This window comes from Brachyistius frenatus, unplaced genomic scaffold (assembly GCF_029030835.1).
Source record: "Brachyistius frenatus isolate BFR_SWC_R1_liver_20210118 unplaced genomic scaffold, ASM2903083v1 Contig_7, whole genome shotgun sequence".
Taxonomy (NCBI): domain Eukaryota; kingdom Metazoa; phylum Chordata; class Actinopteri; family Embiotocidae; genus Brachyistius; species Brachyistius frenatus.
Window position 1 is genome coordinate 3,325,344 of NW_027210606.1, and position 24,918 is coordinate 3,350,261.

The 24,918-nt window shown below is 40.0% G+C and overlaps 2 protein-coding genes across 3 annotated transcripts; both read left to right on the plus strand.

Moving 5' to 3' along the window:
* The first annotated feature begins 5,208 nt into the window (after positions 1-5,208).
* On the plus strand, positions 5,209-11,490 carry ears2 (glutamyl-tRNA synthetase 2, mitochondrial). Its single transcript, XM_069689613.1, has 10 exons — positions 5,209-5,593; positions 6,232-6,387; positions 7,068-7,257; positions 7,640-7,790; positions 8,080-8,401; positions 8,559-8,667; positions 8,963-9,116; positions 9,649-9,779; positions 9,948-10,077; positions 11,171-11,490. Exons 1-10 carry the CDS (start codon positions 5,410-5,412, stop codon positions 11,270-11,272), a joined length of 1,629 nt encoding a protein of 542 aa, XP_069545714.1. The 5' UTR covers positions 5,209-5,409; the 3' UTR covers positions 11,273-11,490.
* Positions 11,491-14,318: 2,828 nt separating this feature from the next.
* On the plus strand, positions 14,319-24,349 carry LOC138615785 (ADP-ribosylation factor-binding protein GGA1-like). Of its 2 annotated transcripts, none has more exons than XM_069689609.1 (16): positions 14,319-14,394; positions 15,906-15,990; positions 16,294-16,369; positions 16,974-17,072; positions 18,143-18,266; positions 18,427-18,527; positions 18,604-18,684; positions 18,770-18,907; positions 19,317-19,527; positions 19,635-19,814; positions 19,901-19,968; positions 20,052-20,164; positions 21,031-21,167; positions 21,314-21,483; positions 22,592-22,702; positions 23,093-24,349. In XM_069689609.1, exons 1-16 carry the CDS (start codon positions 14,352-14,354, stop codon positions 23,201-23,203), a joined length of 1,848 nt encoding a protein of 615 aa, XP_069545710.1. In that variant the 5' UTR covers positions 14,319-14,351; the 3' UTR covers positions 23,204-24,349. The 2 variants fall into 2 exon arrangements, with proteins under 2 accessions (XP_069545710.1, XP_069545711.1); XM_069689610.1 differs by having other exon boundaries at positions 21,319-21,483; positions 23,093-23,180.
* The last annotated feature ends 569 nt before the right edge of the window (positions 24,350-24,918 follow it).

Sequence of the window (24,918 nt, forward strand, 5' to 3'; positions counted from 1 at the left end):
ACACGATTTACCTCCGAACAATGAGCACAAAGATAACAAGCTCATGGACCCAGCCCCACAAATGTATGTGAGATGTTACCAGATCCAAGAATAATTACATTTCACTTTCATACATAGCAGTTATTACTTACGCTTTAATATGTGGCCGAGTTTCTACTGAAATCCCCTAAAAAATATGTATTTCTTTTAGATACATTTTGTTAAAAGTAAAGACAGCTCAGGTTCAAGCCACGATCAGATCTCATTGTATTGGCTAGCTGTTGTTCAGTGAATTTTTCAAACTTGATATTGCTTGGTATTTGTTGCGAGAGAAAAAAAAAAAAATCAGTTCCCAGCTCTGTGCTTCTGTCACAAAGTGAATACAAATAATACACTGATTCATTATTTTTGTTTACTTTCTTCTCCTGCAAACTGAACATATTAGCCATAAAATTACATCGACCTTCATTTTGTACCAGGTCACAAAGGATGCTCTTGGATTAAACTGTATCAAGTCTGTAACACAACAAACACATGCATCACTGAAAAAGACGCTTATTGTTCTTGCTGTAAGGAAAGAAATAAAGAGATGAAGGATCAAATCCAATTAATATGAGACCTGAGCAGTCTGTGTGAGACAAATCAAATGGTTACCATCCAAAGTGAGTGTCTTCTTAGTGCCAAGAGGAGATCATGAGGGTGATCGGTGGTTTTGTTAACACACTTATTCGTTTACGAAGACCTGCTTTTGTCCACAAATAGCAGGTTTGTTTCCACAATCTGGCCGATTCATTCAAGATTTATGTCCTAATTACATAAATCAGATATATTATCAAAGTTGAAACATAAAGGTTTAATGGGCTTCCTGAAGAGAAAATATTTTACTTGTTATGTGGTTTAGATTCAGTTGAAATAGTTTATTGGCCATAGTATGATGAGCTAAGGGCCTTTATTTATGATGACTACTCAGTTGGACAAAAGTAAAAACATAAATTGTGTATTAAGAATGCAAAAATGTGTGTTTGCTATGTAACTTTATATATAAACTTCTTTTCTTGTCTTTTAAGTACTTTCTCTGACTAACTAACGAGTATACCACACACTCATTATTTCCCTCTCAATGCTTTCACTCTTGATTTATCGTCCTACATTACAGCATACATCTTTGTGTTCGGATAAATAGTTGATTAACGTTTGCTCAGGATCAATCATCCTCCACACATTTGTTTCTCTGGCAGGTGAAAGATTAATGCTATTCAGATTCTTTGTGACTAATTTGCTATTTCCAAAGCTGAAGCTTAAAAGAAGAGCGATGAGAATATTAATATTAATAAAATGTTCAAAAAAGGCAGGTTAAATTAAGTCGCACAAATTCACATGCTACCCACACAAAAGAAAAAAGAAAATAAAAATAAACTTATTGCCAAAATACTTTTAAATGCTAAATGTTTGTCAATAAATTCTGAACTTTTGCTTTATGTTTTGGTGCTTTTAATAGTTTTATGTGAAGCACTTTGAATTGACTTGTTGTTGATATGTGCTCTACAAATAAACTTGCCTTGCCTTACAAATGTTTTATTATTGCAGATGATCACAACTGTTAATTTACCTAATTCACATTGATGAACAACAATACAATTCAGATTAATGCATGTTACAATAATCCAATCTACATAACAAAACACATGATTACTTTTGATATTAATTAAAATACAACAATATTGCTATCTGTCATACAACTCATAAATTATGAACCAGAAGTATTTCAATTAGATTACTTACACTCTACTTTCACACTATACTATTTTGTACTAATGTATTTAATATTTCTTAGATTTTACTACCTTAATTTTTCTTGTTGTTGTTAGAAGGCAGTTATTTTGTCAGCTGAGTTTCCTGTAATATATTATATATTCTTTATTCTACAGCTTATTTATAAAATCCTTTTTGTTTTAGTTAGGGAGAATATCTCCTTATGGAGGAACTACAGAATTGAACACACTCTAACTAATGAGGTAGAGCCTTTTATCCCCACACTGAAATTTAAAAATGTCCCCTTACGGGATAAATAAAGTAACCACCTATCATCTATCTATCTATCAAATCCCCAGAGAGCCTGTTGTTTCCAGAGGCAAACACTCACAAAACAAAAAAGGACAAGATTATTATTCTTGAAGGTGGTACTTCACAGATTTTTTTTTTAACTTCACTTGCATGTGTTTGACCCTGTTGTTTTGTATTTCCTCTCACATAAGGATAAATAACAATCACACGGAGTAGATCTATGAGTCAATACATAGAGAAAGAATAATATAACTGATCGTTTCTTCTTTTCAGTTGTAACAGACCTGGCTTGGGCATGAAATGACATGTAATCAAAGCTGAATCTCTTACCAAATCTTGTTTGTGGCTGAAGTCCTTCAGTTGCTGCAAATGTAAACAAGGTCTTTCCGTCCGGATACCTTAGACACAGGTGTGCCATTAATGGGCGTGTTGCCTTGTGACGATCACACAGGTAATGATGGCTGCCTCCCTCATGGTGCGTGAGGGAGCAGAGCAAAGCTGGCTTCTTCTTCTCCATGTTTATTATGCTGCAATTGGTGCTTTCATGGATATGTGTGCATGTGTTAGTGCGTGTGCTCAGCTTTTGTGTGTATGAATGCCTGTGTGAAAGACAGCAAGAAAAAAGACAAAGTATAAAGTTACGTCTGGTTTATGTTCAGCAGGTTACACCTCCACAGTGTTGGTTTTGGATATTGTTTGCTGACATTAAAACAACATTTACTTTATATTAGAAATAGCCAATCACATCTTAGAGATGTGGATTTATTTTGAAAGCTGATCAAAGAAACATTTTTTTCCCTTTTCTGTGGTTAAACCACAACCATCATCGTGTGCAGATACCAGAATAAGGGCTCAGTTCAACCACAGCTAAAAAAGAGATAATATATATTTTAGGTGATAAAATATTCTTAATATATTTAATTATCTATTTCACGGATGCCTGTCAGCTTTTTAATGCTTAAAGTTAGATATAAAAGCAAACACCCATTTTGAAATCAGATTGTGGACGGTGACGGTCACAGATTTTGAACACAATCTATTCTGAGAACTGGGAGACTTTAGTATTCACACACACACACACACACACACACACACACACACACACACACACACACACACACACACACACACACACACACACACACACACACACACACACACACACACACACACACACACACACACACACACACACACACACAAGGTATGGCCATGCAGATCAAGTTAAACTGGTTTGCTAAAAACAAACTGAATTCAGTACAACAGGTCACATTCAGTGTAAATAGTGGCTGACGAGACAACAAGCAGGGCAGGTATGTCAGTCAGACAATTTATTATACTTTATCTCTTTAAAAATTAATCATAATCATTACATTGGAGCCATATTATAATTGAAAGAATATTGCACACACAAACATGCACTAATTTGTTAAACCTTTTTGTAAAAAGTAATCATCATTCTTTTCAACTAACTCTGACATAATCAGACATAATCCGTAAATTGTCCTAAAAATTTCCTAAAATGTCAAAGTGCTAAAGCATTGCTGCAGTTTGCATCAGGTCTATGGAGCGTTTTAGCTTCCTGCAGCTCACTGTTTTGGTTTAAAGGTCTCTGCCTGTTTTGGCTCACTCACCAGTTTCATCAATCAATTCAGATGTTTACAGTGAAAAAGCTTTAAAAACCCACTGAACACATACAGCAGACAGACAAGTTTGGACACAGTGGACCATTTAGCTATAGAGTGAAATGAAATCTGGCAAATTATTATAATTTGTATTAGTATTAGTTATATTTTTTTTTTTACTTAATTAAGAACTAAGAAGTTCTAATCTGCTTTACTTCAACAAACTGACACTAAATTTCAGCAGAGTTTAGAGGTTATATAAAATAACTCATAAGGTACGACATGTGACTAGAGATTTGTTTTGTGGCCCATGTTTTTGCAGCGTTTTCCTCTGTGGCTCCTCAGCTCCCTGCATCATATGACAGATATCCCCTGACTGCCCCTGCTATGTGTCCTCATGATTATTCCCCAGCTGCTCCTCATTACTGCAGAGTCATAGGTGTTTCCTGCAACCAATGTCTGTTTGTCGAGTTGCTTGGTTTTCTTCACTGAGTTTCCTGGCTTTAGTCGCCAGCAGGCCTTAATTTGGGCCGTATCCAGCTGGGACAGGATCTTTTATCTCCCAGATTGGAAAGGTTAATGCTCAGATCTGCCTGATCATTGAGAATCGCATGCATCCTGTGAAATCCACTTCTGGCAAATAATGCTTCCACACTGTAACTTTATTTTGTCTCGACAGTGTGAATTTCCTAGTCTACATTTTATAATAACCTAACCGCCGTAATCGTCAAAATCAAGGAATTAAGTCAGCTCCTCATTCATAGCTTTCAAATCAGCGTTTAAGGGGCAGGTTAAGGGAAATGACTTTGAGCTCTAAACTACACAGTTTATGATAATGTAGTCCAGGTTTGACCTGTCTAAGTATAGTAGTTTTAGATCCAGACTAGGACCAATGTGGCCTAGATGTGTACAATGCAGTGAAATGTCCCTCTGCAGCATTTTCCCAAATAGAATTTGGTTTATAACCTGACCACTGTTTCTTTTGCACTTCTTATTGCTGAAAAGGCGTCTTAAACATTTCCGATAAATAAACTCTGTGTAGAATGTATTTTCAAATTTGTAAATACTTTATTCTTCATTATTTGTCAGAATGCAGCAACAGATGTTTCACACATAGCAACATATCAATTGTTGAATTCATGATTTTCGTGTTTTAGTTTGGCTCATATGTCAAAATATTATTCTGTATGTGTTATCAAACTCGGTATTATGCACTGAATAGAGAATGTAAACTGAAAAACCACGGCAGGCATATCTTTTTCTTCCTATAACTTGACAATTGTCGTAGATTAATTAGTTATCACATTGTTTGGAAAAGACCCAAAAGCTGTAATTAGTATACTTCAGTTCGTTCTGAAAAACCTTGGTCAATACTGAGAAGTTGGGTTTTTTTCCCCCTAGAAAAATGTACAAGCTCTATCAACATCTATTCAACCTGCCAGAAGAAGAACACGCTCCTGCTCCGCTGGGTGGCAGTAGGCGGCTTGCCTCGGCTTAATTCGTTTTCCGGTTTAGTGTCAGCGAAGAAGGAAATGACATTATTTAACCAAGACGAGCGCCTCTAAACATGCAGGCATGTGAGGGGAAACTTGTATACTTGCAACAGTTTCATTGACTGTCGTTGAAACTTACCGAGCCGGGCTGCTGCCTCGTTGGCTCGCCGGTCGACTGCCAAACTCCGGATAATGCTGTCCGTGTCACCGGTGTGACCCACGACACGCGTGTCTGTCTGTTTGCCGTCATGTCTCTGTGGTTTAAATGTTGTAGGCGGTGTCCACTGCACAGTTGGGTGGTTCCGAGAGGGTTTCGGTGTTTTCGGGCGGCCAGAGACAGACAGGCTGAGCTGCAGCTGCACGCCGCCGCTAACAGGTGCTGCTCCACGGTTCAGGGAGAAGTGAGGGTCCGGTTTGCTCCCAGTCCGACAGGTAAGGTCCTCACCAAAACCCGACATGCATGCACGGTCTTAAAATGTCCTGGAAGGTGAGCCAGGGGAACGGGGAGCATAAATCAAACGCATCTCTATTTCAATTGTGTCCTTTTCTGATCACTAATTTTACGCACTGGATGGTAAACATGTGTTTGGGGACTTGGCAGATCTTCACTCGTACAGCACACAGGTGTAGAGTTTATGTTTCGCTCCACTATGTAAGATTACGGGGGGAAACGATTGAGATTCAGATGAATACCTTAATTAATCCACCAGTCTCCCGTCCAAAGAACAACTTTAGATCATGTTTGCTATTATCATCCAGAGTCATGTTGTTTCCTTGCCTCCTTTCAGTTTGTCTTAGCAGCTCATGACAGATTTCACTTTAGTATTCTCGTAATATTTATTGGTTTTGATTTCTTACACACCTTTGTTTCAAAAGTGTGGCTGCAGCTGCAGGTTTTATCTGAGGCAGGCAGAAGAGCAACATCTTCAAGGCTTTTTTCATGGAGGACATTTTTAAGAAAAGCAGACGAGTACAGAACAAAAAATAATTAAGGCTGCATTTTTTTTAAATTTATTATTATTTCTTTTTAATAATCTGTTGTTCTAACACTTTGTTGTTTTGCTCTGGAGGCTTCTTACACCTCGGAGGTCTCCGAACTGCCCTCTACAATTATATCTTTGCAAAGAAGTATGGAGGCGTGTTCATCCTGCGGCTGGAGGACACCGATCAGAGCCGACTGGTACCAGGAGCTGCAGGCTCCATAGAGGACATGCTGGAGTGGGCTGGTAAGAGACACAGGTCTGCAGGCCTTTGTGCACAGTAACTGTTAATGACCTCCTAGATGTTTGTTTTTTCCTTTCATCTAATGCAGTGGTTGCTAACTTGGGACCCTCTTGGGGGAGGGGGGTTAAAGGGATGATGGGACGGGGCTAAAACAGGTTAATATGAAATAATAGCACACAAAAACACGGATAATAATTTTTTTTAACGAGTACATTGAATACTTCCACAATGACAGCACCAATCGGTCTCTTGTAAAAAAAAATTTAAAAAAAGGACTCATGAAACAAAGCAGAAAATATGATAAAAGTACCTTCAGTACGGTTTAGCTTAGACCCCTAACGCCCGACAGGAATCTACAACCACCAGCTTCTGGATCATAGTGACGGCCGATGACTTTCTAGAGAGGTTCAGTTAAATTTTTTGAACTCAGACAGGAGGTGAGGCTCGGTCTTTGGGATTAAACAAAAAGAAAAACCTCTGCACTAGCTGTAACATTTTCAAATGAAAAATAACTCGCCGCTGTGACCTACCAACTGATATTTTCAGTAAACTTAATGATCTGATTGCAAAATTTCAGTGTAAAAATGCTTTACTCTTCACCATCACTGACAGAATGAATTCATTAATTCATTTTACACACTGATATTGATTAATGAATACCTGAGCTCCTTTCTTTCCTCAGGTGTACCTCCAGACGAGAGTCCTCGTCGAGGCGGGCCGGTGGGTCCGTACCTGCAGTCTCAGAGACTGGACCTGTACCATCAGACAGCCCAGCAGCTTGTTGACAGTGGTCATGCCTACCATTGTTTCTGCAGCTCTCGGAGACTGGAGATACTCAAAAAAGAGGCGTTAAGAACCGGGCAGACTCCAGGGTAATAAAAAAAAATTAAAAAAACCATGAAGGCACAGACTGCTTTCACATAATCCCATAGAATTTGAGAAAACACAGACATCTGGATGTTTTCAATGTGCTGACTGGGTTTCTTTGTGTAGGACTTTAAGTACCCCTAACAAAGTCTAACAAATGTGAACGCCTGGAACGGATTCATCAACAGGCCTAAGTTTACACATTATAATTAATAATACATCTCCCATGTCATTTAAAGTGAGTCCGTTTACAATTCAGGGACATTCATGCTTTACGATACACTTCACTCCAAATCTTCATACACACACTCTGGTCTTAAAGCTTCTGCCAGTAGAGCTCGGGAAGTATCCAATCACAGCGGTCTCGCTTTCCACTTGTCTCTCCAGGTATGACAACAGGTGTCGTCACCTGCAGACCGACATGGTGAAGAAGAAGCTGGATCAAGAAGAGTCTCACGTGATCAGGTTCCGTCTGGAAGCCGGCGTCGAGCCTTTTCAGGATCTGATCTTTGGATGGAATCGTCATGACGTGGCACAGGTCAGGTGGTCTGTAGTGATTTCACTCACTGTCAGTGGGGTTCATGCTAAAGGAGAAAGGCACGCAACATTTTAGGTGTGAGGAGCATCAATCTGCAGGACTCAGATAGTCAAAAGCTGTTTTTATGCGATTAAATAGATGTATTTGATGTGAATAAAAGATGTGTGACATTGCAAACATGCCTCGGAAACAAATGTGTGAGGTTACTTGCAGGGTAACTGTAACATTGGCTCTTTTCCAACTCTCCAGCTTCATCTTGTTTTCACACCCTCTGTCCTCTTCTCTAAAGGTGGAGGGGGACCCTGTGGTGATAAAAGCAGACGGTTTTCCCACCTATCACTTCGCCAACATAGTAGATGATCATTACATGAAGGTCACCCACGTGCTACGTGGGTCCGAGTGGCTCATCTCCACCTCCAAACATCTCCTCATGTACCAGGCTCTGGGATGGCAGCCGCCCACCTTCGGACATCTGCCGCTCCTGATGAACAAAGAAGGCAGTAAGCTGTCTAAGAGGCAGGGCGATGTATTCCTTCAAAGCTTCCAGAGAGACGGAATCCTGCCGGAGGCTCTGCTGGATATCACAACCAACTGTGGGTCAGGATTCAACAGTGAGTGATGGAGGCGTCATCACAAGTATACTGCTACTACTACTACTTTGAAAACAGGGATTGTCATACAAAAGTAAAACCTTGATGAGATCAGCTGTGAATAGAATTATAAAATAATGATAAACGATAATAATCATGTGCTTATGTTTCTTTATAGCCAATCGAATGGGGCGCAGCATAGATGAACTGATTTCTGAGTTTAATCTTTCAAAGATCACAACTCATTCAGCTTTATTAGACCTGGAAAAACTACCAGAGTTCAACAGGTAAGTCATCAGGTAGCCTTATGTCTCATTTAAAGAGGAATTTAACTTTTGGGAAGTGAGTTATACCATGAAACTCATCTGTCCTTGTAGTTTGTTATTAACTGTTATTTTACAATTGGTACTTTGTGATCAAAGAACACAGAAAAAGGTCAAACACACGGAGAACATGCAAACTCCACAGAAAGGCCCAGACCTGGATTCAAACCCAGAACCCTTTTAGGAATATAGTTAAATTTGTTTTTGTTTTTCCATATTTCATGTTCATACCTGACTACTCTCTCCGTGACTGTGGCAGACTCCACCTGCAGCGGCGGATTGAAAATGAGGAGCAGTGCCATCTGCTGATAAAAGATCTACAGAAAGAAATCCAGTTGGCCTTCACAGCAGAGATCCAGGATGCAGAGGTGCCACACAAGGATTACATCAGGCGGGTGCTACATCTGCGAAAGGTAACCATAACGGGGCAATCACAAACATATCCATTTAACTTTCTAACATTAGCAAAATGTTGCTTACGAGTATATGCTAAAGGTTTTGATCTTTTTTTTCAAGCCGGTGGATGCATTTAAGTATAAGTGTGACTAGTAAATTACTTAAGATACTCTGCTGTATGGCGGACATGAAACTAGTTGAGCTGAGAGTTTTTGACCCGGACATTTACAAGGTGTTTACAAAATATATGTAGAAATTGTTGTGGTTTGCATAATGCAATCTGGGTTTTACTGTTTTTCCTTCAGAAACATACAGGGGATTTACACAGTGTTTGCTATAATGATCTGTAAGTAAAGAAACTTGTCTTACAGAAGTGGTTTTGAGGTGGAGCAAGTGCTCAAACCTTTTGATGCTGTACCCAAATCCTTCTGTTTACTTGCAGGTGTTTTTTTTTTTTACCCCCAGTCTGTTCTTTCAGGGAAGTTGATGTGGCTTCTAGTCTTATGTCTCCTGTCTGTGCAGTAATACTGAAACTCTCCTCTTCCACAGGGTCACATGTCCTCCCTAAAGGAACTTGTAAGCCCTGTTTATTCCTATCTGTGGGTCCGTCCTTCCTTCTCCAGCCAGCAGGTGGCAGCACTCACTGCAGAGGCTCAGCACATTGCTTCATTAGTCCTGAAGTGTGTAGTAGTAATAAATCTCCAACTGCATTTTTGTCATTACAGCTGCAGGGTTTTATCAGGGCTCTGAACACTTGTGTGTGTGTGTGTGTGTGTGTGTGTGTGTGTGTGTGTGTGTGTGTGTGTGTGTGTGTGTGTGTGTGTGTGTGTGTGTGTGTGTGCATTTAGGTTAATAGAAGAGCGAGATGGGGAGCTGTCAGTGGACCGACTCAGCAAAGACCTGAAGACTCTGACCAAGCAGGCTAAAACCACCAAGTACAGAGAGATGATGAAGCTGTTGCGTCTGGTTCTCAGTGGTCTGAAGGTAACTCAACACATTATGTACTGTGATTTTATGACTGATAATGATATCGACTCTACAGGGTTTCTTTTCTGGAATTGGTTTAGCAGCTGTGCAGCTTAACTTCAAACTAACTTTCCTGACCAGCAGCTAGTTTTCCATCAACATTTCTTGGCATCTAAAACTGAGAAGTCTTTTTCTAGTCGGCTGCCTGCTGCTTTAATCACCTGCAGATGAAGCTGGTGGATGAAGTGCAGTGTTTCAGCTAGGACGGAGTTGTAGCAGTGGAGATGGTGTAAACATTTAAGCACGCCCTGCTGAGAGGTTTCTATGTCTCTGCTGGCACCAGAAGGGCTCCTAAAGCCTCAGTACATATGTTGTTCATCAATCAATCAATTCTCCTTAAATGTCATTTGAACAACTTTGACCTTAATTCCCTACTTGGAGAAAAAAAAGTGATGAAGTGTCATTCCAGTGCGCCACTCTGGCAGCACCACAACAATGATTGCCAGGGTAAATAATGTCCAGAGCAAAACTACACAAATCTAGCAAACTGTTCTGGCATCTGTGAAGTCACACCAAGAAGAGAAAAGTCCAGGCTTTCTGTCTGTGTCTCTGAGAATGTTTACTAAATCAAGCAAATATTAACGTGTTTGTTTTTCTGAGCTTTATGTTTGCATAGCTATCGTTTTGTCTACCACAAGAACACCACTGATACTATGATATTTTAAGATAGCTTGGACTATTTAAGGAACTGATATCCTTCAGTAATTTTTTACAGCTCACTTTCATTTCTGCAATTGCATTTCTCAAACCGTACCTCAGCACATCGATAAGTTTTGACTGCAGTAATCATAAAAAAAAACTCTGCTGCGCGTGTCTCCCATTTATTTCCCGTACACGGCATGACCAAGATGAATTCTAAAATAGCTTGTTTAAAATGACAGTAATGACCAAAGCCTCAGACGCCCTCCAGGGACTCGGTTACCGAAGTAACGCTCAATGCATTCAGGGCCGGATATGAAGGGAGAGGAAGTTGTTTCTGACTGAGAGGTTACTGTCTGGTCTGACTGTTTCTTCACTGATCTCTGATCCTCTGCTCCCCTCTGACCTGCAGCAAGGTCCCAGTGTCGCTGAGATGATGGTGTCTCTGGGTCCTACAGAGAGCAGCCATCGATTCCAGAAACTGCTGCTGCCTTCAGACACGAGTTAAAGACCGTCACCACATCACCTCACGTTCAACCCGCTGACTAATGAAGACCGCAGCTGCTGATGGACTCGGCTTGTATGTTGAGAACTCCCTGCTTTACTTCCCACGTGGTGATTCTGCTCAAAGCTGCATGGGCCACATTTAAAAGGAAATGACCACCACTGTTGTGCTGAGTAATACTTGAATTATGATAAATATTTTATAAAAGGGTTGAGAATTAATTTTGTGCACACGATCTGTTTGTTTTTATTTCATACTGCAAAACTTTACATGCCCACCTGACACCATGCATACAGGGGTGGGAAGTACCTCTGTATTTTTATGCAAATTATCATCTGCTTTACCAGAGAAAGACAGTTTGCATGAGTTCCAATTTCAGCTGTATCGTGCAGTCCCAGTTGAAATATGGAAAAAGAGGGACACAAAAAAGTTATCCAAGAAAATAGCGTCAGATTGTTTTCAGGAATTGTAATTACTATTGGCTCTTTTCATGCACCATAAATATAAATATTGTGATAATATATATATTGAATTATGAAAGACTAAAAGTTCTATGGTTTTAAATGTGAAGTAAAATTAGTCATACATGTTAATAAAATCAACATACCTCATTAAAATAAAGTAAATTAAGGCCTGTGTGTTGAAGATTTTGAATTCAAGGAGTCATTTCTCAGTGGGTTTCCAGTGTATCCAGCAGGTTCACGGGCCAAGATTTCCTCTACATTCATTGTTTATAGTCTAAAAAGGAACCTGAGATGTGAGAACAGAGTTGAGACAACGTTTACAACCAGATTGTTTCCCAAGAAGCCAGGTTACACTCTGTTAACGTTTTGAAACCACAAAAAATTGTTGTCAGACAACAGCCAGTGGTTTTGAGATGCCAATGCGTTCTGCCTCTTTTGCCCTTTTACTCCACTTTACTCCACTATTTATTTGACAACTGCTGTTTAAACATTTTACACAAAGATCAATGAAGAGCTCATAAAATATGACAATTTAACTAACCAAGAGACTCAAAAGCTATGAACATGAGCGTCATCGTGACCAGTTACAACAGTAACAGCAGTCGTTTGAACAATTCAAATATGCAGTAGAGTAATTTTAGGGAATTCATATGATATTTTTTTTTCTATAACGATGGATCAAAGGTAAGTGAACTACTAACTGCAGCTGACAGGAAGGAAGAGTCAGAAGTGCAGTTATTCAGTGAATTGCAGAGAAGTGGGAATGTAAAGAAGCATGCAATGGAAAGTAAATGTACCACATGCAAATGAATCTAGACACTTTCTACAAATAGCAACTTGTAAATGGATGTTTGTCTAAAGGACTACAGTAAATAGTTTAGCCTCCATCTTGTAATGGTTATAAACAATCGTGGTTCATACTATGGTTTACTATAAAGGTGGTAGTATTACGGTACTTTACCAGAGTTACAATAGGACTTTTCAGAGAGTGCTGTGGTAGGGACAGAGGCACTCTCTAGCAGGGACCATGGTAGTAGCATGTAGTGTATCAAGTGGTTACCAGAGTATTTCAACAGAACCGTTCATTATGGTATGTTAGTACCATAGTAGCATACTGTGGGAGAATACCTCAATCAATCAGATTACTTCAGTATAGATAATGTTGGTTGTGTGTGTGTGTGTGTGTGTGTGTGCTACCACGTAGCTGCTTAAAAGGTCCAAGCTCTGAAATAACTCTTTATGTACCAAGCTGAATTAGTGTCGCAAAAGTTGTCTTCCTGTCAGTTCTGGGGTAAGTCACTCATTTTAACTTCTGCTTCACTGCAACCCAGTTGTGGTCTCACTAAATTTCGTGTTACACATAAAGTCATGATTATGGAAACAGTGGTAAAGGAAGTATTCAGATTCTTGACTTAAGGGGAAGTACTAACACCACTTTAACAGGCTTCATTAAAAGTAAAAGACCTGCATTAAAATGTTACATAAAAGTATGTAACAGCAAAATACACTTAAAGTAAAAATGTACCCAATACAAAGAAATGTACCTTGTGACTGTTACACAATTATATCGAATATTACTATTCAATTCAATTTTATTTATATAGCGCCAAATCACAACACAGGTTATTTCATGGCACTTAACACATTAAAGTCCTTACAGCAAGACTTTACAATATTATACAGAGAAACCCAACAATTCCCACACAAGCTAGGAGGGGAAAAACTCCTCTACTAGATTAGTATTATTAGAACTGGCACTAATTGATGAGCTTGTTAAAGAAAAGAAAGTGGTGATAAAAGCCCATCACAATGACACCTTGTCATGTTAGGCAGTCCACGTCTCAAAATGATCAAATTAACAAAACTGTGTAAATATTTCTTTTTGGTAGTTGGCAAAGCATCACGTTTCAATGTGTATTTATGTTAAATCTGAATTTTAATAGTGACTCGTCAAATAACATAGAGCAGAAGTAGGCTACTAGGTGTCAAGAAAAGCCGTGAAGGAAGTGTTCAGATCGTCTAACAGCCTTAAAAATGCTACAGAAGTAAAAGTATATTAAAGGTTATGCTATATAGTCTATATTTTGCCATTAGATTATTATTATTACTCATGTGAATAAAAAAGGCAGGTTTTTACTGTTGTAATTAGTTGAGCTGGGTGACATGTTAACTACTTTCATTACAGATTACGCTGATTCTTTTCTTTGCCCAAAGTGAGTAAAAAAGTAAAACTCTTTCCTTTTGAAATTTTTATTAAAGTAGAAGTAAGAAACGAGCATGAGATATAAATACTCAAGTAAAGTCCTTGAAACTTGTACTTGGTAGTTTTTTTTGTGTGTGTGTGTGTGTTTTTTTCCCCCACCGCTGCACAGAAGACGTGATGGCCGTATAAAATGTGACGCGCATTATAAAAGTATCGTGTTTTTATGTGAAGCCAGACGCGTGTCGCGCCGGTGCGGTGCGGTGCGGTGCGGTGCGCAGCGTGAAGGGTGTAGCTCCGCGTGTCAGGAGCGTGAGTGTCACGTGCCATTATAAACAGGCGGCACCGTTTGACTCCTCCGCTTCCCGCACAGAGACCAGACACTGTCTCCGCAGACCCGGCAGGAGGCGGACCGGCAATGGCGAGCGGTGACAGCCAGGCAACTTTAGAGTCATGGCTCAGTAAGTAAACACGGAGTTTGTTTGTTTGTTTGTTTGTTTGTTTGTTGTTGTTGTCTGTTAACTTGTGCATGCGGCGCAGCGCCGACTAACGTCCCACCATCACGCATCTTTTACTCAACGGTCGCTGCCAAAACGTCGCGTTAACCATCAGCTGAGCTCGTGACTTCAGTTGGACTTCGTTACTGCAATTAGACGGTTTTTTTTTTTTGTGCGTCAGTCAGCGTTGATTTATTTAAACTTTTAATAAGTTTTGGCATTTCATGCGTAAAAGTCAGAGCTGAAACAGGAAGTTCGTCCGTGCGCGTGCCGGAGAAGCGCTGTTATGTCTGGGCTCCTGTTGCGCGCGCGCGCACGGTGGTAAAGCGTTTCACATCTTTGACGTACTTCACTACAAGTTATAAATGTCTTCAGGAAGAATGTCCTTGTAATGCAGCTTTCTATTTCTCGTCTGTATTTTATTTTATTTCAGCCTTTAGTCACTTTGCAAATGGCGACATGATGTTTTGTCGCGGACCAAACTACCGAGCAGCAAACACGTAGATCTGAAACAATCGGTCTATTCAGAGGAAATCAGTGGACATCTGTTTTGATTCATTCGGAACATTTCAGGATCTGTGCGTTTCCCTTTGAACTATTTTCATTTACGTTGTTATAAACATATGGACAAAACATATGGTTGGACAAAATAAAGTCACTTCGGACTCAGTATTTTGTGTTTTACGTTTTATTTGGATATAAATCAGATTAGCACCGTGGAGAAATGCACTGGGCCACAGTGACAGAGATATACTGGCATGGGAGTATAATAGACAGACAGACAGACTTTATTGATCCCACAAGGGGAAATATTTCTAATTAAGAGTCAAATGCTTGCAAAGTGCATATCCTTGGTGTGAATAGTGTTCTGAGTTTTTTTTTTTTTTTTAATGTGTTTTATTGATCTTGATACAGAAAAAGAAACAAAAGCACCTTAGTCAGACGTGTGTTGCGAGACTAATAATCATAACACAGAAGAGAAAAAGGATCTTCCTCTCAACATCTCCGTTACTCTTCACAAATGTTTGTTTTGAAGCAGGCTCAGTAATTACGGCCTGTTCACCTCCAAACCAGCAGTCTTTAGTTCTCTTCGCATTCGGTGTGATTCCTGCGTTTTTAACTTCATCCAGCTGTAACTCCATCTGTCAGATAAATGTAGTGGAGAAAAGCCTAAAGTTCACAAAACATGTAAACACCAGCAGAAGCAATAGCAATAAAAGTAAAGTGTAAAACTGGAGCCGTGGCAGAAAAAAAGTCATTCATTAAGAATTATTTTTTTTAAAGAAATTCAGTTTTTTTTTTGGTCAAATAAAATGAGCCATTTGAAGATAGATTAAACGTTAATTTTTATCATCAAATTTGTAAAGAAAGAAAAAAGACAAGTAGGTACAAGTGTTTCCTCCGTTTTTGTATCTTTTATTTTCACTTCCTCGTTAAATACTGCTCGCCGTGTTTAACTGTGCCTCCGGTTTCAGACCAGGCCACAGACCCAAATAATCATGAGGACCGATGGGACTGCATTCAGGGCTTCTACCAGCTTGTCAACCAAGAGACCGACGGGTGAGCTCAACATCAATTTCTCTATTTTTACCTCTGAAAGTTACTTAAAGGCAATTCTGGCATTTGTGAAAGTGTTGCTTCACATGCGTGTTGTGATGAGTTTGTCAGTTACACCATCGTGGGAAAGAGAGTTGAAACTCTGCAGCACATTTTGCCTCATTACTCATCTCAGCATGAATGTATTATAAAGTCTAAAGCTATTGCAATGTAAATTCAAAGACAGGCCCCGTTTCAGTCCATTTCTTTGAGGACTTTAGCTGTTTGATTTTTTTTTTAATTTAATGTTATATTTTCTGCTTTCAGGCCACAGGTAGCTGTTCGTCTTCTCGCCCATAAAATCCAGTCCCCACAGGAGAGAGAGGCTCTACAGGCTCTCACTGTAAGTAACCAGAAGATACAGAAGATGCCTGTCAAACAGTTTATTTTCATGTGGTGTCTTTTTAGTGTCCAGATGCAAACGGAAACTAATTTCGACGTTCTTCTTTATCTTTGATCATTGATATCTGTGTGGACATACAGTGTACATCCATTTTTGTTTGATGCTCTTTCTCACGAGTCACAGTCTGCATTTATCATGAGCTCTCCTCCATTCATTGATAAACTAATGTCTTTGTTGTAACTCTGGGGGAGGTCGGTCTTGTGAGCAGTAACTGGAACTAATTTTAAGCACGTGGACAAAGCGACATGAGGTTTAATCTGCGTTGGAATCCGCTGTGACACCTCACAGTTTGCTGACTGGACGTCACAGAGAGCTTCAGTCATTGTTTCTCCATGAAAATGTAACTCCGACAGGCGTCTCGGGAACCACGTGACTCGTGTCATGTGACATTTCAAGGCGGTCAACCGCAAACATGAAGTGGCAAAATCTGCTCTCCTTCCCTCTCAACTGTTGCAGAAGAGCAAAAGGGTTTTAGTTCATTTTTTCTGCCAAGAGTTTCTGGTGGTATTGATTCATTCTTTTTGTTTTTTTTGGTGCTTTCCAGGTTCTCGAGGCGTGTATGAACAACTGCGGCAAGACATTCCACAGAGAGGCTGCCAAGTTTCGCTTTCTCAATGAGCTCATTAAAGTCCTAACACCGAAGGTAATGCTCATCAGAAACACAGGTGGCTGCAAAATCTGAGTCTAAACACTGAAAACTAAAATATGTGTCCTGAGCAAACAAACGAACTGAAAAATCCTTCTAAAGCTACATTTAGTGAATTTATAAATTCTGTTTCTGAGTACTCATCTGACCTGAGTTAAGTGCCATGGAGTGACAACACGCATATACGATTTATAAAATACGTCGTTCTCTATTTTGATTATTTATGTAATAATGTTAACGGTTTGGATGAGTGGATTTCATCTTGCTGTATTTTTTTATTTTTTTTTAAATGATCTACTTTCATCATTTTTACACGATTCGTTGGTGTGCTCTCTTTGCTTTTATATATTAGACTGTGGAGTAGCATTTCTGGTTTTAACACCTCAAATTATGAAAATAATAATAATATTTTTTTTTACATAGAGCACCTCTCAGAACCAAGGTTACAAAGTGCTTCTATGGGACACAGTAGAGTCTGCAAATTACAAAATAATTCCAATTCAAGTAGAATCATTAAACTCAAGTCAAGATGAGCTCTCTTGAAAATTGTTTTAAGAAAAGAGTTCTGACATTTAGGAACAAGCAAACAAAGTGTTAAGAAAAGGAACAAGACAAAAACAATAAACACAAAGCTAAAGCGGCGAAAGATGGTTTTAAGAACCATCAACACTTTCAATCAAAGCGCCTCAGTTTACTCAGCTGTTTCACTTAAAATCCTCAATGGTAAATTTACGATTGTTTTTGCATTGTCAAGATTGTCCACATAATAACGGGGCTCAATCAAATAGATACAAATACAAAAAACAGCGAGTTAAGGGTAATTTAAAAGGTATTTTGTATTATATTTGAGAGATAGTTGCTCCTATTATAGGTTAAAAACAATGAAGACAGGCCACTATTATCAACGAATCTGATAGTACATGGAGTTTACATGGGTTTGATATAAAAAGATAAACATAATAGACTGAGGGAGGGAAATCATTTCAATTTGTAATATTTAGTGATGTAAAATTGTCTTCTTCTGCATTAATACTGATGTGACTGACCTCGTCCGTCTCCCCGAGCAGTACTTCGGCACGAGGACTCCACAGAACGTTAAAGACAGAGTGATGGAGGTCCTCTACGGCTGGACGCTCTGGCTCAAAGAAGAACCAAAGATCCAGGAGGCCTACAGGATGCTCAAGAGACAAGGTCAGGAACAACACACACACACACAACATGAAACCTTTTTCTGTGATTTTAAATTCTGGGACTGAGATGCACGTGATATTTACAGATATATAAAGAATTGATAGTATTATTTCTTCCTCTTGAAAGTAAAACCACGTTATGTTCCTCTCTCTTATTTCAGGTATTGTGAAGAAAGATCCCAAACTGCCAGACACGGTAATAATGGCTCCTCCACCACAAAGAAGCACAGAGTCTGTGTTCGACCAGGAGGACAAGGCCACGGTGAGCGTGCGAGTTGGTGTGGACGAGGACGTCTTGACAACTTTCTCCCTGCTAACACGTGTTTGTGTGTCATCAGCTGTTGGCCAGGTTATTGAAAAGCGCCCGTCCCGAAGACCTGGAAACTGCCAACAGGCTCATTAAAAGCACCATCAAAGAGGTGAGCGGTGCTGCGGTGCTGACGGACTGATCTGCTTTAACAACTGTATAAACTGGCTCTTCATTTTTATGTGCGTCTTTTTTAGGAGCAGGAAAAGGCCGAGAAAGTGTCAAAGCGTGAGGAGACTCTGAAGGAGGTGGAGAGCAGCACCGAGCAGCTCAGACAGCTGCTGGACCAACACACAATCACAGAAACTCCATCACAGTCCGGCACTGACATGAAGGTGTGCGGCACGTCACACCGACACAGACGGGTCAACGTCGAAGTCCTGCGATCGTTGTAACTCGGTGGAAATGAGAAATGAGAGAACACCGATTTGTGGATTTTCAGCAGTTGCAATAAACAACTGAAACGACATGTGAACCTATTGAAGCACAGTGATAGTTCAGGCAGAGCAATAACGTCACACGACTGCTCTGTTGTTGGATCATTGATGCGTCGTAGTACCAAATCATACTTTGTTCACCGGGAAGTTTTTGTTCAACTGTCCGCTCGTCCTGTTGTGACACACTCCACTTCCTCCTTAAGTGTGTAGATGGTGGTGTTCTGTTGAGCTCTACCGTTCATGAATATTTAGAGTTATTTCACACTTTGTAACATTATGTGTTCGGGGTGATTCCTCCCTCTCACAGGGTTTGTATGAGCAGTGTGACCGGCTGAGGCCCACGCTGTTCCGGATGGCCAGCGACACCATGGACGACGATGACGCCCTGGCTCAGATCCTGGCCGCCAACGACCAGCTAACACTTGTAGTGAATTCCTATAAAGACTGGGTGGGAAGACGAGAGTGTAACGGAGGGAGAGCAAGAAGTAATAGTGAAGAAGTGACGGGTAAAAGCATCGGTGAGCCTCCTTTTGTTCACCTTTTTGTCTTTAAGTCCCTGTGGAGAAAACGTTGACCTCGTGTCCGAGTGCTTTGTGTTGCATCCTGCTTTCTCTTGTTCGTCCAGTTCCTACGAGTCCCAGAGAGATCAAGAGCTACCACCTCATCGATCTGTCAGCGCTGGACTCTCCACCGACTCGCAGAAAAGCTGATTCACCGCCTGCATTCGAATCCTCTTCGCCGCTCTTCTTCTCTCGTCTGGAGAGCTCCTTCCACTCAGACGCTGACCAGGACTTAAATGAATTAGGTGGGCCTGCATTCGTCTCTCTTTCCTACTTCATTGTCTCTCACGCTGATGGATATGTTTCATAATGTGGTGGTGTGTAATCGCAGAGTTGGAGGATCTGGTCTCACAACCGACTCGAGGGAGTCCAAAGTCCTATTATGAGGAGCTGATGCAGGTGAGGCTTGAATCTTAGACTAAAGATTTAAAGGTGTATTTTATTTGGTAGACGGTGTAACAAAATGGATCCTTATTTCGTAGCTTAACGGAGACGTTCAAAAGAAGAACGCTGAGCAGAACGGAGGAAGTCGCTTTTTGCTGAGAGCTCGTGGATGTGGTGACGGCAGAGCGACATCAAATGGGACCGACGTTTGGTAAGGATGGATGTAAAGAGGAGACACAGACTGAATATCTGCAGGACATCAGGAGGATTACATCACTGACACCGTTTTAGCTCCGCTTTTTTAACATTTGTAGGCACTTGGAGTTGTAAGCAGATGATGAATTTTTTTTTTTTTACCTCCATCTCGTCCTTTGGGCACCCAAAATCATAACCAGATAATGAGAGACATCGAGTAAAACACAGCTGGATGATAATGTGTCCTCATAGGAGCAGTTATAACTGCACAACAATGAACTCATTTAAAAAATGTCCTTTATTATGTAACTACGTTATAATGTGTATATTAAACCATTAATTAAGTGTTCAGTGTTTAAGAGTTTAATCCTGCTTCATGGAGGGAGTTTAAAGTAAAATGTCAACAAATTATAGTTTATTTTCAGTTGCCATAAAAAAAAGGCTCGGATGATCTGGTTAAGAAGGAAGGCAGATAGTTTTCTTCTCGGGGTGTGAGTATTAATACATTGTTGTGTTACAAAATGATATTGTTCCCAGTAAAAAGCAGGAATCTCTCAGTTTGTTAAATAAGAAAAGTAATCTTGTTTTCAAACCATGTTCACTGATTGTGGCCACTAGAAGGCAGCAGAACAATAATCATTCTCACTATAAAGTTGATAAGGCAAACACATTTTACTTTTTATATTCTTTGGAGGAAGTATTACAATGAGTTTAATGCGACGACATGAAAAATAACACCGAAAACATGTCAATTAAACAAACGGATGTAACAGGTGTACCACCAGCTAAATGCAAAATATAACTATAATGAGTTGTCATTTTGTTTTATTTGTTTGTTGGTTTGTTTTCAATGTGTACTCTTGTTGCCTTTTCTCCTGTCAGGTCTCTCCCTCAAAATCAACAGTTCACAGCTTCACAGAAACAACCACACGAAGTGTCTCCGGCGAAACTGGAGGAGAGCTCCCGTTACCCGCAATCCCTGAAAAACACATTTGTTCCCATGGAGACCATCAAATCCAGTACGTCCCCAGAAGCTGGATTACCTTTCATGCGTCTTTTAGCTCCTCGCTGCTTTGAGAAGCTCGACGGTCAACATTTACCATCAGCCGTATTAAACGCCACGTTCTCCTTTCCTGCTCACTGGATGACCGTTGTCTTCTGATAGGTCAGCTGGAGCCCGTCACGTTACACGATCGGGCCGGGATCCACGTGTCGCTCCATTTTGCCAGAAACGGTCCCGCCGGTCATCCAGATGTCGTCGTGGTCGTCGTGTCTGCTGTGAACACGTCCGCCCTCCGCGTCAAAGACTTCCTGTTTCAAGCTGCAGTTCCAAAGGTAACAAACTCTCTGCTCTGTCTTCTAAATAAAAGCATGATGTGTCATCTTAACAAGAGTGATAATAGTGAATTGGTTTTTTTTTTTCAATGCATTTTTGAAGAGGGAAAATTTCAAATGTCTTCAGTTCATTGTCGTTCAAAACCACTCAAACCTCCAGAACTTGCAGCAGGAAACAAAACCTCATCCTGTACTGCCTGATTTGTGGCAGTAGTGCAATTCAATTTCTCATTTCTAATAGAACTATAGAAATCAACTATTTTCTTATAAAGATCGATAAACAATTTGTACAAATACAATCCATTTAATCTTCTTAAATGTGAAAAGTTGTTGCTTTTGCTCTTTTTATGTTTTTGCAAATTGAATATATTTTGATTTTGGACTGATGGTTGGAAGAAATTGGAACATTTTAAAATTGTAAAAGGTATTTTTCACATTACTTGACACTGCAAAGGAAAAAACATTAATAGAGTGCCTGAAAAATAAAAGTGCTGTAACTGATCAATAATTATCAATTATGTATTCAGTCAATTAATTGCTTGGTGCAAACAAATTCAGAAAATGCCATAAAATGTTGCCGGTCGGAAGTTTTGTTTGACTCCAAAACCCCAAATATTCAGTTGACATTATTATAAGACAAAGAACCACAGAAAATCTGCTCCTCTATAACCTGACAAAATGTTGAATTAGTTTTCTGTCCATTAATCAATCGACTAATAAAAAAAAAAATACACACTTGATTAATTCAAGATGGAAAAAGCGTGCTGTAGTTTTGTATTTGGTTCCATCGGGACAAACGGATGATTAATTTCACCCACTTCGACCAGCTGAGACTTGTGACAGCAGCAGCATCTGTCACATCTGTAAGTGTGTCAGCTGACGGTCCTTCATGTAACCAGGCAGTGCTGATGGATGGAGGCTCTGTGGGTTACAGTTCACCTCAAAAACACACCAGCTCATGCCTGCATGTTCCCGGCGCCCCCTGCTGGTGTCAGACCATCAATTCAGACTTTATGTAAATCCCGCTTCAACCCGGTCCTCAGCAGCCTGTCATGTATCTGTCTGCTGAACACGAGGCTCCTTCTCAGTGTAATTAACTGTCCTGCAGACCATGTCGGTGAAGCTCCAGCCTCCCTCGGGGACGCACCTTCCTCCTTACAACCCTCTTCTGCCTCCAGCTGCCGTCTCACAGGTGCTCCTGTTGGCGAATCCTCAGAGGGTGAGTTCATGTGCATTCACTGCGGCGTCACTCATTGAACAGAACACCTGAAGGATTGTAGTGTTTGTATATCAGCATCATTACCCTTTCAGTGTGTTTGAGTTCGTAGCCGTTTTTATTTCATGTTTTTGTGCAGATGTGTAAGACTGTGTAACACTAAACGTAGCTTTGCCTTCTCTTTTTAAACCCGAACAATATGCTTTACTTTTTATTTACATGCGAGAGACAGACAAAGATTTACCTGTGCATAACATTAAAGATAAACACCGTACTATGTCTTAGACATTATGGGACTAATATGAAGTTAACTATTGATTCATTTAATTCTCATTTTACCTCAGTCTGGCAAATGTCGACTGTTCCCTTAAGATGTGCCTCTTTCTCCATCAGCGTAAAGTTCGTCTGCGTTACAAGCTGACACTGACACACGGAGACCAGCAGCTGAACGAGACCAGAGAGATCGACAGCTTCCCTGACTGGACCTCTTTGATCGGCCGATAAAAGCTTCAGACGCTCCGATTCAAACTGCCGCACCTGAAATCTCCAGGTGGACACCGTGCAAGTCTAAAGAGTCTCTGTTTTTCCACGAAAGACTTTTCTATGTTTTACAACACAGCAGCAGGTACGATTCAAACAAAGACATGACTTTGAACTCAGGACGATTTAGTGGCCAACATCGTGGAGGTTCTGATGTCGCCAGCAGGTATTCAGGCAAAGCTGTCTGAGGACGGTGACGCTTCTTCAAACTCTGTTTTTTATGAGAAGACTGAAAGTCTAAAGACATATTTATTAACTGATGTTATTGGTCCTGAAATATCACCGGCTTTGTTTTTAATAAAGATTAAACAGATGTTTGTATCTCAGGTGGGTTCGGTACGCAGATATATTTGCGTTTGTGCATTTGTGACATGAAAACTCTCCAAATGCCTCGAGATGGAAGATGTTGTTTTCAATATGTATTTATTTTACGTTTAGGAGTGACAGTTGTGTTGTTGTTTTTTTTGCTTTAGATTGTAGAGTAGATATGTCCACATACTAAAATAGATTTTAGTACCGCAGCTTAAAACATGAACAAATGAAGGAAAGACTTTTGGCATTTTGACAAAACATGCAGTCGGCATAGAAAAAAACTAAAAGTTCAAGGATCGGTTGTGACCATATTTCACATGTGGTCAGATACTGAATTGGTGACACTAATCTTGGTGTCCACCTTGAAACTGCTGATTGTTGAGATCTTTTGTGTGAATCATCCACATTTTAGAAGTTGTAGCTTCTTTGCAGCAGCATCCATATTTGAAGAATCATCTGCTGTCATGGAAACAACTTTGTGTCCTATCAGATTTATTGGCCAAATTCCTTCAAAGTCTACACATCATAGCAGCATTATGAGTCTGGACAGGCATGAATGTAGTTGTGAGGATCTTTTCTTCATTTGCTTGTTTTCTTAAGTTCCACTGCATCAAACTCTTTGTGGCTAAATTTGAGGTCGTCGTTAACTCCTCCATAATCATTGTTTCCTGTCCAGCAGTTTTATTATACTGTGAAGCTTGAAGTTGCCTCAGTTTCAGTTTTATCTGCTTCATCATCTGTTCAGATTGTACGAAATCAGAACAGGAAACAAGTGTCTGCCTGATGTCTGTTAAATGTCAGTATTTTGCAGCTAATTGTTTCAGCTCAACTTTCAGAAAATCACTGACCCTTAAAATAAAACATTTCCAAAGTACTTCTGTAATTAAACCACTCCATCAGCTTCATCGATTGTATTTATTTTATGACATCAGCAGATTAAAATACATGTTTATTATGTACATATATGTAACAGGGGTGTTAGATAAAGTGCCAAATACAATTTTTACAAAAACAAACAAACAAAGAAAAAAAAAAAAGGGATTGGTGGAAGACCATCACACCCGCTGGCCTGGTCCCACAGTTTCATTGCTTGGAGACGAGATGCCGCCATGACGGGCGGCCGGACTGCTCAGTGCTGGTCGTGGGACGGTCGCGATGGGATGAATACTGGTTGTTTTTATTTTTTATTTTTTTTTTATTTTTTTAACATGAACCGACATCGACACGTACAATACATCAGCCATTTCGAGCTGTACTGTAAATGTTTCCACATTGAGAAAACAGTCCAGATGTTATTGAGAAATCCAGCAGTGTTGCGTTTAAGGTTAGTATGTGAGGAGGTTAAACTGTTCCTGGACCACAGCTCA